Source organism: Hydra viridissima, unplaced genomic scaffold (genome assembly GCF_058129835.1).
Source record: "Hydra viridissima isolate aposymbiotic clone 2 unplaced genomic scaffold, HvirCarnegie_v1 scaffold_4, whole genome shotgun sequence".
NCBI classification, from domain to species: domain Eukaryota; kingdom Metazoa; phylum Cnidaria; class Hydrozoa; order Anthoathecata; family Hydridae; genus Hydra; species Hydra viridissima.
In genome coordinates this window covers 13,978,633-13,993,449 of record NW_028324303.1, presented here as the reverse complement: position 1 = coordinate 13,993,449, position 14,817 = coordinate 13,978,633, and the positions used below count along the sequence as shown (strand labels likewise).

The following is a 14,817-nucleotide window of genomic DNA, read 5'->3' as shown; positions in this document are numbered from 1 at the left end:
AGTGTTAAAGCAAAATCATCCTCAGAAAACTGTTTCATCTTTATAATTGAAGTAGATGAAGGTGTATATTGATGGAAACTTCTTGTCCCAGTAATAGTGGTTGCTATTAAAAATCTATGGGCTAGTTTCTTTCGTGTTAGCTTCATTTCTTCAGCAGTTACATATACAAACTTGATCCCACAGATTGACTTTTGACAGTATTCAAACATTGTTTCAGCAGACAATGTTGGACTCTGCTAACTAGCAATAGCAACAAGCCTTTTTACAGTGCTACCAATACCATCACAAGGCGATTTTCCATGGCTTGTTGCAAAGAAATTCTAAATGTAACTAACAGGAAAATCTTCAGCATGGTGACAAATTATAAAAATGTTTGCAGTTTTTATACTGTCACCCATTAGAAAAATAATGAATTTTTGTGATTGTGGGACAAAGATTAGTTTTAATGTTATCAATTATTTGATCCATAACTTCATGGATAAATCTAATATCATGGTTTAAATCATCTAATATTGCACAAAAAGAAGATGCCTGCAATTTCTCTTTGTTGTATTGAATGACAATTGGATGAAGGGAACATTGTTCCTTTTTCCAATCGTAATCTGAAAACTTTTGTCTATCTGAGAACTTTTGAGCAGTTTGTATACCGGGACAACTTTTGCATTGGTGAATCATGCAAACTTTCCAGTCTCTGTTGCAGACAATTATTTCAATGATTTCATGGTAGGACCTTTCAAGGCCTACAGCCCTCAACATCAGTTTCATATTTTGGTGTACTTTACACATACACACACATTATTCTTTTGGCACATGTGATTTTTCAAACAATAGATATTTAAATTGTACAGCCAATCTCAGCCAATGCTGCAGTGAGGAAAGTAAATAAGTAACAACAAAGCTGATTTTGAATCTGATGTCTGAGTTGTTTAAGTTGATCTGTCTGTTTGAGTTAAATGAACTTGTTTTACTTTCTTGTTCTAAAAGAGCCATGAATTTGTTTTTAAAAGTGCAGATCTTGGTGTCATTGTTAATGACCAGGTATATATTTCTGAAAATATAAAAATAAGAAAACTTATATGTAAATTATGTTTATAAACCAATTATTTATTTACTTTTTTTATGACATGTTGTTTCTGTATATAAAAAACAAAAAATAGTCTATGTCATACTGTTTCTTGATAAAAACTTATAAAAAAGCAAAATAGTTAAAAATTATGCAGGTGATTACTATTCTGTATCTTAGACTGAAAACACTAATATTTTTAAGTTCTCAGGTGATAACTTAGTGAAGCGTTAAACTTAACTTAAGTATGTCATCATCGCCACCATTCCCCTATTGTTGATTTTTATACAGTTTTTTGTAGCAAAGACTGTGTATAGACTTTTATCTGCTTTTGATGTTTTTGAGTATTCTTTATCTATAATTGGCTGCTAACTATATACTAAGTGCCTAGTTGATATTCATGGTTGCTTTATTCTATTGATAATTCTTTTTGATCTGTTGAAACTTTTAATTTTAAATATTATCATGTAAATTGTTATTTTTTCAGAAAAAAAATTTTTGAGATAGTTAGTTCTAATGTTTTAGTTTCTAACTATTATTTTTGATCTTTCATTGAACATGTTTCTATAAAATCTATGTTTTACATGTATCTTACTGATTTTCTGATACTTGCATATGATACAGTTTTTTTAATGATGTGTATTATCGCTTTTAATTGCAGTCATATTGTAGTGTTTCATGCTCATTATAGCTATTGCTTTTTCAAAGATTTGTAGGATTCACAACATTTCCATTGGTTTTCATTTATTGATCTTATTTCATGATAGCACTCTATAGATCAAAAAAAATCTATGGTATTTTAATTTTTATGTTGCCTGATAACTCATGCGCCATGAGTTTGCATGGTGTTTATATGCCATATAAAATACCATGAAATTTCAAAGAGCCAAAGGATCCCATAAAGATACCATGAAAATAACACATGGTGTTTCAATTTCATATTTGGCTACAATGGAAATTCATGAATCATGGTTCATCTATAAGAAAACTATGAAAAAAAACCTATGGTATTTTAACTGGTATTTGGACACTATGTGAAAACTCATGGGTCATGGTTTTTCTATGAAAAAGCCATGCCCATGGTGTTTCAAAAACCATTCAAAATACCTTAGATTTTTTTTAATGGTTTTTCTACTTTTTTTCCCTGGAAATTTTCTTTAAGGGTGGCAGGTAAATACCTGATCACCCATGCCACAACTTAACCTGACATCACATTTCTCTCATCTGGCTAAAAGTAGGAAAAGTGTGTCTTCTTTGTAAATTAAGCAAAAGTACTTAAAGAATGCAGGATCAGATAATATCAATAAAATTTCTTATTAATATGCTAATGGAATGTTACAAAAGATTTATACAGCTCTGAAAATTTAACGATGACCATTTTCATAATTTTCCAAATCTTTCCAAAATCTTCCTAAAACTTTTCAGAAGCTTTTCAAATATCTAGAGTTAAACTTTTAACAATTGTAGTTCTATATTTTTAAGAACCTTAATATTATTCTGCTACTTTTTGAATCTATACCTTTTGAACATTTTCTAAATACTTTTCTGTTAACATAAAAGTTTTTGTCTTTACTTCAATCTGGTTTTTTTTTGGGTATATTCACTTAAAGCTATAGTGTTTTTTGTTTTTAAAAAAGCTGCATTTGAATGTTATAGTTGTATTTCATTATTTTAAGTTATATTTAATTAATTGCTATAGTTATATAATTATTTTTAGTTATATTTAATTATTTTTAGTTATATTTAATTATTTTTAGTTAATTTTTAATTATATTTAATTATATTTAAATAAGTATATTTACCCTTATCTCATAGCTTCCATTCATTTTGGAAAAAATAATACAAAACTTTAGGCAAGTATTTTGGGAAAAGTATTTTTCATTGATTCAAATACATTTAAAAGGGTTGTTTAAAAACAAGATGGAAGTAGTTTAGTAGTTGGTAACTAAAATTTCTGTTTTCTAGTTTTAATTTAAAAAAAAAAAGTTGTTTTTTCATTTTTATTTATAATCATATTCACAAAAATGTACAAACTTTACAATAAAGTATGAAGGTATGAAAAGAATTATTATGGAGAAAACAAAGAATTAGCAAAGGAAGATCATGAATTATTTGTATTGTAAATGTTATTTGAATTGCATTTCATTATTTTCTGATACAATATTAAAAACAAGTACCTGAATAATTTGTTGATATATAAATTTTTTTTTTTTTTATTAAGTTTTTGTTCTGTATTTTTTTCTGATAGGAATTGTATATGAGGGTCAAAATTACGGACCATCTGACTTTCTTTGCAAAGAAGTTGTTGATTTTATACACAAATGTCAGCATATTACAAAAATGGCATGCCATTCAGCATTTGAGCAAGCATCAAAAGGGATGTTATGCACTCAAAATGAAAATGTTACAAATCCAGATTGTGGGCATCCAGCTACCATTCCTTGTTTTAAAAAGCAATCATTGAAAGAAAATTTGGTTCCAAAAGATTTTGTTTCTGAGGTTAAAGAAGGGCAGACCTCTTTAACTTTCAATAATCCTATTCTTCAGCAGAAATGTCTATCTGAAGTTATGTTGCGTCGTAAATGTGGACACGAAGAGAAGCTTCAGTGTTATCTGGCTAGGGATGAACATATCCAGCCATGCCAGGCATCTAGTGAAATAAATAACCCAATATGTGGACATAATATATCTTTACCATGCCATTTATCTAAGTTAGGAAGCTGGCAACCTTGGCAACACAAAGATTACAATCCATTTTTAAATAATGGATTTTTATATGATGATTGTCCAGCACCTATTTTTCCTTCAAATCCACTGCTGCAGTATGTTAGAAGTTGTAAGAAACCTATTGTAGTTCAAAGAAAATCTTGTGGCCATCAGTACAATGTTAATTGTGGAGTTGCTTTTAAAGAACTGGAATCTAAGGTATATCGCAAGTGCCTAGATTTATTAAAAGATGCACCTATGAAATGTGGCCACTTTAAAACATTGGACTGTACATCATATACACATTACAAAACTCATCCTGAAGATTATGTTTGTAATGAAGAAGTGATTATGAGCTGCTGGAATTATGAAAACTGCAAAAATCAGGTGATTTCAGTTTGCAACAAAAAAAGAGAAAGAGTAAACTGTGGAAAGCTAACTGAGTGGGTTTGCTCCAAAGAAATAAAACACACCATTTCAAATGTTCCAATATGCCAGAAAGGATTTTTATCTAAATGCCCTGTATGTGTATTTGAAGAGGCAAAAAAACTTCTTTTAATATCAGAACAAGACCTGCTAAACATTTTTCCTAATGAGTTGCTTTCTTTCAAACCAGAAAAACTGATGGATTCATCAAGTTTAGAAGATTTTTTAATTAATCAAAATCAGTTGATTGATAGTTTATCTGTTTGGCTATCAAAACAGACTCTTTTGAAACGTCCTCTTATAGTGCCTAAATATATACCTTGTTTTATTTTACTAAAAGCACATCAATTAGGCTTAGAAAAATATCCAAGTAAAGTGTTAATGAAAGCTTCAACTTTAAATGGTATTCAAGTTTGTCAATGGACAATTAATAACATAGATAAACTTATCAGCGAAGCTAATATTGAAAAAAGTTCTTGTGTTGAGCTTCTTTTTGGTGTTGCACTAGTATGTAATACTCTTGTTCAAATTGAGCCCTTAAGTAAGAAAAAAAAAAATTTAAAGAACCATGCCAATAGGATTTGGGAAAATGGGTTTGATAGTCTCCAGTTTTGTGAAAATAACTGGGAGTCTCTCATTATCTGGAATCCCTATGCTTTTTTAGTTACTTATAAATTGTATTTGCAGCTTCCACAATTAAAGCTACTTCGGAACAAGTTAAGTCAGTCTCATCCAGAAATGCTAAACAGAAAGTATTTTTATCCAAATTATACTCAACAAATCATTCCTCAAGATGCAACCTCGTCTGTGCTTTCCATAACACTGAATAAAAGTTTGACCTCAAAACCTATAATCATCAGTGGACCTGATGGGTTAAAATTTCAAAAAGATTGGGATGGAAAAAGCCTAGGAAGAGCTGAAATTATCACTAAACATATTCAAAAAGATTTGATGAACAAACTGCAGTTTTGCATGGTTGTATCTGGGTAAGATTTTTATTTATTCTTATTTGTTTTCATCTATTTTTCTAACCTGCTTTAAACAATAAGAGTTCATTCTCTAACATTTGGTAATTTTGAATCATTTAAAAAATTAGTATTACACTTGAAATTTGTTTGCTTTTTGTTTTGCTATTATATATTTGTTTTGCTATTATTTATTATTATATATACTATTACTTTTATTCAATCTTGAAGTATTGATCTGGAAAATTTTTAAATTCTGCTTCATGACAAAATTTTCTTTTTAAAAATTAATTAGGCAACTATGAAATTAGTAAATCATTGTTGAAATATTTAAATGGTAACAAAAATTTACTAATATTATAACTTATTTAACTATATTTTTGTATATATATGGTCTTTTTGCTTTTTTATTTTTTAATATCTTTTTAAGTTAAATTGTTTTTTTGTTATAACTTTGGTGACATTAGAATGTGTCATTTAACTTTTCTGCTTTTTTTTTCTCCTACAGTGGCTTTTAAAAATATAATTTCAGTGAACTTTTTTTGACTGCTATTTAGTTATCTCTTAATTTATTTTTTAAATGATAAGTAGTTAAAAAATTTTATTTAGTTTCTGAGTTAATCAACTAGTTTTTACACTTTCAACACTTATTGGTTCTATTTATCCTTTCTGAGTAATTTAATTGTAAATTAAGGTAACCCTATTAATTACTTATTAAAAAATGTGTCAAGATTATAGGGTCAGTTAATTTAAACTTAATAACTCTTGAATTAATTATACTAGAATCCTGAAAATTTGTATTTGCTTTGACCAATATAAATTACAAGTAAACTCAATTTTGAAAAAATCAATTTTTAACCAGTATTTCAAGAGATATTTCAATTTGTAAATTATTGGTTAACCAGAAGCAGAAAAATGGCTATGTTATTTTAATGAATGTATATATACATATATGTGGTGATCTTAGAAATAGGCTCCTGTCTTAAGAGTGGAATGAAAAAAATCAGTATCACAAGAAGTGAAATGGCAAATAGTTGGTCTATCTAAGGATAACCCAAAAAGTCTGCAAGAAATACCAAGATTATGCGGTGTTTCACTTTCAAATGATGTAAAAGATTCACCAAAAGTTGGCAGGTAGTCAAAACCTATTTCTAGGGATCAATGCTTATTGCATTGAAAGGTAAGAGAAGATCCTAAAACTAGCTACTAAGAAGTGTCAGCTGAGTTCAGCAATAAGGCTGGCTATGTTTGTGTTAGACACAGCACAGTTAGAAGCTGTCTTAATAAAAAAAGGTAATGATTGTTATGTTGCTACCAGAAAGCCACTTTTAAGTGTGAAAGATAGGATTAAATGACATAAGTGGTGTTAAGAAAGGCTTCACTGTTAGTAGAATGTTGGTCTAAGGTCATTTTTTAGTGATGAATCAAACTTTGAGATGGTTAATTGTAAATTAAGATTTATAGTTAAAGGATTTGCTTAAGAGGAAATATAAGAGAAGATTTTGTGTACCAAGAGTACAAGGTGGTGGCAGCCTGATATGGTATATGGGGATGCATTTCTCATAAGAGATAGGATTTCAAAATATTTATACAGGGAGAATTGACTAGTATTATTACAAAGAGACTTTGGAAAATAAGCTTTTACCTACTGCTAGATTATTTTTTTAGAAGGCATAAAAAATGGATTTTCCAACAGGACAGCTTCATGACTATACTTGGTGAATGAGTGGTGTGTGTGTGTGTATATATATATATATATATATATATATATATATATATATATATATATATATATATATATATATATATATATATATATATATATATATATATATATATATATATATATATCCTTTGGAATTTTTTTCCAAACTTTTTCAGAATCCAAGTTTTAGCTGCACAACCCTTTTAATACCTTGATAATTTCTTGTCCATCCATGACCAAATACTTTTGATGGGATTCAGATCTGGTGGTTGTGTAATATGCATCTGATTGAATCTATGCCAAAACATATTCAAGCATGTATAAAAGCATGTGTTCGTCATGCAAAATACTGAATTAAGGCGTGACATTCAGAGCTGCATATATCATAATTTTGACACATTTTTTTATTACAACTTTTTGACCTCATTGATTTTGATACCAAAACGATATTTTTTTACTATTTTTTTAATTTTGATTACACAATGTATTTTAAATAAAAAAATTTTTAAAAATCTCTTGTCTTTTTTTTTATTTTTGTAAAAAGTATTTTTGAAAGTCACTGTATTTTTATATTCGATTATCATTTCCCTTAACTAGTGATAAAAGTTTTTCTGGCCATAAGTTGTTTTTTTTTCTATAATTAAACTAACAGTCTGTAGTCTTTTATATTAGCTGATGATAGTTAAAGTTTTATTTACGCTTTTGATTAATTTTTCTAGTGTCTCTGATAATCAACGAAGTTTATTTTCTGGATTAAATGTCTTAAAAAATCTTCCTGAACTTTTAAAAAAACAAGATCTTCCTGAGAAGCATTTACTCTCTTCACTAGAGCAGTGTAAACTAGATGCATTTGATGATGCTAAAGCTGAACTTGATTGCTATATTGAGGCTGTTAAAAGAAATAAGGTTCTATTACATCCTTTGTTTCTTCTTGCAAAAGCTCGCATTGCTTTTCATGAAAATAAACAAAATGAGGGTAAAACTTTCTTGAAGGATTTTTCTAAGTTCAATTCAAATGCAGTGAAACTATGGTGTGAAGTTCACGAAAAAGAATTAATCAGTAATGATTCTAATTGTACTGCTATGGTTATGCCAATCATGACTAGTACAAATGACCCTGTGTCAAATTGGAACAAACTGAAGGATGAAGAAGGAGTTACTTCTGCAGGCATGGATACTCTAGTTAAACTGACTGGTTTAAAGAAAGTGAAAGAGTTTGCCATTGATCTTTTTAAGTTTTCTTTAAAGTTTGCAAAACTGAGCCCTGAAGCAAAATCTGCAAATTCAAAGGCATTAAACTTCTGTTTTCTTGGCAATGCAGTAAGTTTTCCTTTCTTTAAAATTTACAACTTTTTGTTAAACAATTCAAAAGGTTTTTTTTGTCACTACCTTTTATATACTGTGTTTAACTAATAGTTAAAATATATATATTTTTTCAATAGTAACCTTCTTTGTTCATCTATCAAGCCTTTAAATTTTTTTTTTGTTTTGTTTTGCTTTTTTTTATTATAAATTATATACAAAAGTCTAAGGATCGTTTTTTTTTTTTTTTTTTAAATTTTCATTTTAAAATTTAAATTAAGTGCCCAATAGTAATACATAGTCAAATACTTTATCTTCATTTATTTTTCATACCTGCTTCTTTCTCAGTCATTTCAATTCTTGTAAAATGGTGATAGGGAAATATAATTGGTATAGCTTTAATTTATTTATACATTTTTGGTCCTTAGGGTTCTGGAAAAACAACTGTTGCAAGATTGCTTGCAGATATTCTTAAAGACACTGGCCTCAGATCAGCTGGAACTTTTGTTGAATCTTCCGCACAAAAATTGAAAGATGATGGTCCAAATGAGTTTCGTAAACTGGCTGCTTCTGCTAAAAATGGCATCCTGTTTATAGATGAAGCCTATGATCTGGATCCAAAGGGTGACTTACAAGGAAAACCAATAGTTTCAGAACTATTAGTGATTTCTGAAAATGATCGAGAGCATCTTTCAATTATTTTAGCAGGTTATGAAGATGATATGAATGAAAAACTCTTTTCTTTCAATGAAGGCATTAAAAGTCGTTTTGAAATGGTTTACTTTGAAGATTTTGATGAAAGTGAGTTAAAAACAATTTGGAATGGTGAAGTAGAGAAACGCAAGTTTGTTTGTGATGACAGTGTTTCAACTGTGGTAGCCAAACGACTTGCAAAAATGTCAGGTAGGAAAGGTTTTGGAAATGCAAGGGCAGTTCGCAAAGAAGTTGAAAAAGCTATCCAAGTTGCAATGGCAAGAGAGGACTTTGATGCGTCAAAAATGACATTGAGTATTGAGGATGTTGTTGGTGAGTCTCCCTTGGATAACCCTAAGCTCAAAGCTATTTTAAAAGAGTTTGATGAAAAAGTAGGTTGGCAAAAAATAAAAGTCAGCATTAATCAGTTGATTGAGATCTGTAAAAAAAATTTCACACTTCAGTTAATGGGTAAAGAAACATTACCTGTTATGCTGAATCGTTTGTTTCTTGGTAATCCAGGAACTGGAAAAACAACTTGTGCAAAACTTTATGGGCGTTTGTTAAAAGAATTGAATTTCTTGTCAATTGGGGATGTTGTTATGTCTGCAGCTAGCGATTTTGTTGGCTCACATATTGGAGAATCTCCTAAAAAGACAAATGCTATGCTTGAGAAAGCTCGTGGTAAAGTCCTTGTCATAGATGAAGCTTACAATTTAAATGACAAGTATTTTGGAAAAGAAGTAAGTACCACTTTGAAATAGTATCTTCATGCATTTAAAAATCAACTCAACCAATTAAGTCCAAAATACATTTTTTTTGTGTGTGTTTATTTTCCTTTAAAAAAAAATAATTTATTGTATTTTAATCAAAATATGAATTTTGTATCATCAAAGAGTGTCAATAGGTGCTGTTGTTAAATAACAACAACATGTTTAATGACAACAGTATATAACAGCTCAATATATTTGTAATTTTGTTGATCATATGACAACAGTGGTCCTTAATGGGTTAAAAAGTTATGGTAATTATCATGCATATGAAACTATTTTTTTGCATGGTTGATATCTTTATTGTTCAAATTTATTTAAATATTGTTTAATTACTTTGTATGCACATAGAAACTTCATTTTTAATCTACAAAGTTGACTTTAAGTTGGAGCCTTAATTTCAGTTCTACTGTTCTTTGCTTATCTTTTCATCCTTTAAAATGATACTCGTTTTTTAAACTACACAGATATCGGTGCTTTTTTCAAAAGTTCCCTTAAGTTGTTATCTTTTAAAAGTTTTATTTTTATCATATAAAATTTGTATTTTGATTTTCTATGTTATGTATATCATCTAAGATTGCTGTTTGAAAGTGTGAGAATAGAGATTTAAAAAAATGTTTTTTAAGGTACTGGATGTTTTGGTTGAGAAGGTGCAAAATACTGAGAGTGATGACATTGCTGTTTTGTTGCTTGGTTATGAACCTCAAATGCGAGAAATGCTTCGTGATCAGAACCCAGGACTAGCTAGACGTTTTGCGATGGATTATGCTTTTGTCTTTGAAGATTACACAGAGTCTGAGTTATTCAGTATTCTAAAGAGTGTTTGCAAAAAGAAAAACATTCAGCTATCTATAGAGGCAAGTTTGATATTTTTGTAGTAAAAACTTTTTAAAGTTCATTTGCAATCATAAGGCCAATGAAAGCAGAATTCTGAAATGCCACAGCCTTGCTGCTTTGTGTAAAATACATAAACTCAATTCTAATGTTTATATTGTTGTTGTTTTGTTGTTGTTGCTTTTTTGTTTGTTTTTTTAATTATTTTTTTTTGTTCTTTTGTTTGTATGTTTAATTGTCTTCTACTTGCTTTTTTTAGTCAAAAAATAATTTAATGAAAAATTTGATTAGTTGTATATAAATAAGTTTTAAAGAGAATCAATTTCAAAGTATGTTTTTTCAAAATATTTATAACAAAAACTCCCTTAGCAAAGACCTTTGCTTAAATTTTAATCAAAGATCCAAAAGGTTAAGTAAGTAATGAAATGAAGTTTAAAAAATTAAATCAAACATTTTCTGAAATAAAAATAAATTATATTAGAATGGCACTTCAATCAGCAAAGAGCCGTATGGCCCCATCATTAATATACAGTTTACTTTGTTTCATAGGTTTCAGAAGCCATTTTGAAACTTTTAGAAAAGCAGCGTGCACAAGCCAATTTTGGGAATGCTGGTGCAATTGATAATGTGATTCGAGCTGCTTTAGCTAAAGCATCAAGCCGACCACTGACTTCAGATGACAAAATTAAATTACTTCCTTTAGATATAAATGACGGTGAAGTAGAAAAAGGCAGTGATCCATTTGCACCATTAGAAAAGTTGTATCGAGTTGAAACAATTAGACAGCAGCTTATTGAAATCAGAAATGTGTTTAACGTTGCTCAAGCAGAAGGTTCAAAAGATTGTCCAGACCTGGGCCATTTTGTATTTCAGGGAGCTCCTGGTACTGGTAAAACCACTGTTGCAAGAGTGATGGCAGAAATACTTTTTGATTTAGGATTGTTAGCTAGAAAGCATGTTGAAGAGACTTCAGGACTTGGATTAACAGGTAGTGTTTTATGATTTTACTTTATTCAATAAAGTAACTAACTACGCTTTAGAAAGAATAGCTTTTGTGAATGAATAGTTGCGAACTTAAACATGTTTTGTCATTATTGGAAATAAGTTTTTTACTAGCTGACTGTAAATCATTTTTTAGGAGAATATCTTGGTCAAACCAAGGCACGAGTTAAAGAGAAGCTAGATGCTGCTAGAGGTGGAATTCTTTTTATTGATGAAGCTTATGAGTTGGGCAAAGGTCATTACGGAGAAGAGGCTATAACAACCTTGGTTGCAGCAATGACAGATCCTAACTATAAACTAGTCATCATTATTGCTGGATATCCTAAAGACATGGATCAAATGCTTTCAAGGAATGTGGGTTTAAAAAGCAGGTAAAACTAAACTATATTTTTATTGATCAACATTTTATTCAAACACTTGTTTCGTTTAGTTCTTTTTGTGTGTATGTGTATTGCTATTACTATATTTGCTTTTGCTTGTAATTTGATCAACCAAATGGGTGTGGTTTTAATGTGTGGGTTTAAAATGCAAGTAAAAAATTGTAATTTTTCAAACTTTTTTGTGAAGTATTTCTTGGTCAAGTTAAAAAGTTTTTAAACTTTCTTGTTGCTTATTTGATCAGTCCTAGTACTTAGGTTGAATTGCAATGATCAAAAGTCATAGTAAATCTAGCTCATAAATTTGTACAAATAGCTTGAATTATTTTTTAAGATAATAAAATTTCAAGTTTGGCATTTCTTTTGTCATATCTTATTGATTGGTTATGAAAAGAAAAAGTTTTATTTTAACATCTTTTGCTTTTGAAGGTTTAAAAGATTCTTAAATTTTGAGGATTGGGACAGCAACGATTGCATCGAATTTCTTCAAAAGAAATCTCAAGCAGATAATTACGATTTTGATTCAGGCGTAAAAGACTGTTTTTATCAAGGATTAGAGAAAGTATGTTTGTATTTACTGTTTTTTTTTTACATGCTTCAAACTAAGCCTAATGGAACTAAGCAATAATCAGTCAAAATGCTGTTGTAATTTTATTAACTTTTACTAACTTCCCTTTTTTCTTTAGCGTTAAATCTTGTAACTCTTCAAAAGAATAAAGCTCTTGAGTATCAAAGTTTTGGCAGCGTTTCTAAATATTTTGTTTATGATCTAAAATGCAATTAAAACAGTAAAACTTCAAAAACACTTAGGGTTTTTAATCAAAAACTATTTTGGATTTTTCTATTTAAACCAAATAAAACTAAAAAATCTCTAACATACAAAAATGCGCAAATCGTGTAAAACTGTATGTTGATAGAAATGTTTATTTTTCACATTTTAGTTTACTAAAAAAATATTTAGTAAAATGAAAAATACAAATTATTTTTAAAAGCAATTGAAATTGAACTTGATGCAAGAATTTTCGCCCTCTTTTCTTTTAAGCTGCGTTTGTACCCCGGATGGGGAAACGCTCGTGACGTAGTTGCATTGTGGCAAAAAGTATTAGAACAACGTGCAAACCGAGTTGTGCAAGCACCGGAGTCTAAAAAACGTATTTGCAAATCTGATGCTTTAATGGCTTTAAATAGTATGATTAAAGATCGTAAACCTAAAATCGGTAAAGAAGAACTAAATAGGAGGTTACAGAGCGAGCTAAACAAGTTTCAACAAGTTCAACATGAACCAGGTAGTGATAGTATTTCATAGATTTTTGTTTACAAAAAATGTCTATCTAAGTAAAATGCTTTTAGTAAATAAATAAACAAAATATAAACAGTGAGACAACAGATTAAAAGTATTGATAAATAAAATATGTTTTTAGAATGAAAACAAAGCGAAGTAAAAGGTTTATTAATGTTTAAGTACTAATTCATAAATAGTTAAACAGTGAAAGCAAATGGATATGCTAAAACAATTTATTAGACTCAGGGTGAAAAAAGTAAATCAATATTTGATGAGCGTTTTGTCTTTAATTGCTTCCTTTAATAACATTCATAATTCAATTTTTATCTTTGTAATTGTTGTTTTCATCATTTTGGTTAGATGTCACGCCAGCAGCACAAGAGGTGTCAAAAGAGAATGTATTTGAGGAAGTTGAAAAATCAAAAGATATCAAAAAAAATAATTATTCTCCAAAACAAGACCAAACTGATAGTAAAGACGTTTCTGATGACGCTCGTGACCCTGGCGTACCGGATGAAATATGGAGACAACTGCAGCTCGCTAAACTTGCTGCAAAGGAAGAGGAGCAGAAAAAAGAGTTAAAGAAAGAAGAGGAGAAAAGGTGAAGTCGATGTAGATTAACGAACAAGTTTTTTTATTTTGGTTGTGTTTTTCTTCGGAGACTTTCTAGTTTAATTCTAATCTGATAATCTTAAATATGATGCACCAAGGCATAAAGTCAACAACGTGCTTTTAATCAGATGATCATGTGCCTTGTATATGTTGCGCACAGAGGGTTATGTGCTTACAAAGTCTTCAGGAAAAACACGATTAATACTAGGAACATTGTTTAACTGGTCATTTGCTAAACTAACAATTTGATGGGTGTGTTTGTGCGAACGTATAGTTTGATGGGAATATTTTTAAATATATTTGAAATATGTTGATAATTCTTTTATTTTTGATTTCGTTGTTGTTTTTGAAATTTAAGTTCGAAATTTAAATTTTAATTTTAAATTTCAAAATTTATGCTTGCTTTTTTAACAAATTTCAACATTTGTTTTTTTAAGACTTCAAGAAGAAAAAGATAACTTATTGAACGAACTTCTTCGTGAGTTGCAAGAGGAGAGAGAAGAAGAAAAAGGTCAGCAGATGTTGTTAGAGTTAAAGAGAAAACAAGAGGAAGAACGAAAGCGCCGGGAAGCAGAGGAAGAACGACTAAGAGAAGAGCAGCGAAAGATCCTAGACATTCAAAACGCTATACGCAAAATATGCCCATGTCCCGCGGGTTACTCCTGGTATAAGCAAGGAGGAGGATGGAGGTGTAAAGGGGGTTCTCATTTTGTTTCTGATGAAGAGTTACAGCGAAAATTTACTTCCAATAATTAATACTATCTTTCTTTAGGAACGAGAAACTTTTCTGCGATTACATTGTTGTAGAAACAGTTTGCATTTATTTTAAGTGATTATTTTTTTTGTATCGAAATTTTTAACTAACACTTAGACGTTTATGCGCTACATCGCTCATCGCTGATCATCCTCGTTTTCTGTGATTTTTGTATGGTCTTAGTTATAAGATCAATATTTATATCCACACTAGCGTTTTTGTTATGACTTTGTATGTATAAGCACATTTAGTTAAGGTATAAGACCCCTCAAAAATTTTTAAATTAAAATAACTCTTTTAACAAAAAACCAACTATATTCTGAGAA

The 14,817-nt window shown here is 29.5% G+C and overlaps 1 protein-coding gene across 3 annotated transcripts in view; it reads left to right on the top strand.

The window, feature by feature from the left end:
• Nucleotides 1-14,700, top strand: part of LOC149890025 (uncharacterized) — a 58,081-nt gene extending 43,381 nt beyond the window's left edge. For all 3 annotated transcript variants that reach the window (XM_090085679.1, XM_090085678.1, XM_090085680.1), the window contains 10 exons: nt 3,312-5,181; nt 7,585-8,185; nt 8,596-9,603; nt 10,257-10,487; nt 11,014-11,452; nt 11,603-11,837; nt 12,273-12,405; nt 12,886-13,129; nt 13,486-13,726; nt 14,175-14,700. In XM_090085679.1, coding sequence (XP_089941805.1) covers nt 3,312-5,181; nt 7,585-8,185; nt 8,596-9,603; nt 10,257-10,487; nt 11,014-11,452; nt 11,603-11,837; nt 12,273-12,405; nt 12,886-13,129; nt 13,486-13,726; nt 14,175-14,493 — 5,321 coding nt within the window. In that variant the 3' untranslated portion in view covers nt 14,494-14,700. The remainder of the gene's footprint in view (nt 1-3,311; nt 5,182-7,584; nt 8,186-8,595; nt 9,604-10,256; nt 10,488-11,013; nt 11,453-11,602; nt 11,838-12,272; nt 12,406-12,885; nt 13,130-13,485; nt 13,727-14,174) is intronic.
• The last annotated feature ends 117 nt before the right edge of the window (nt 14,701-14,817 follow it).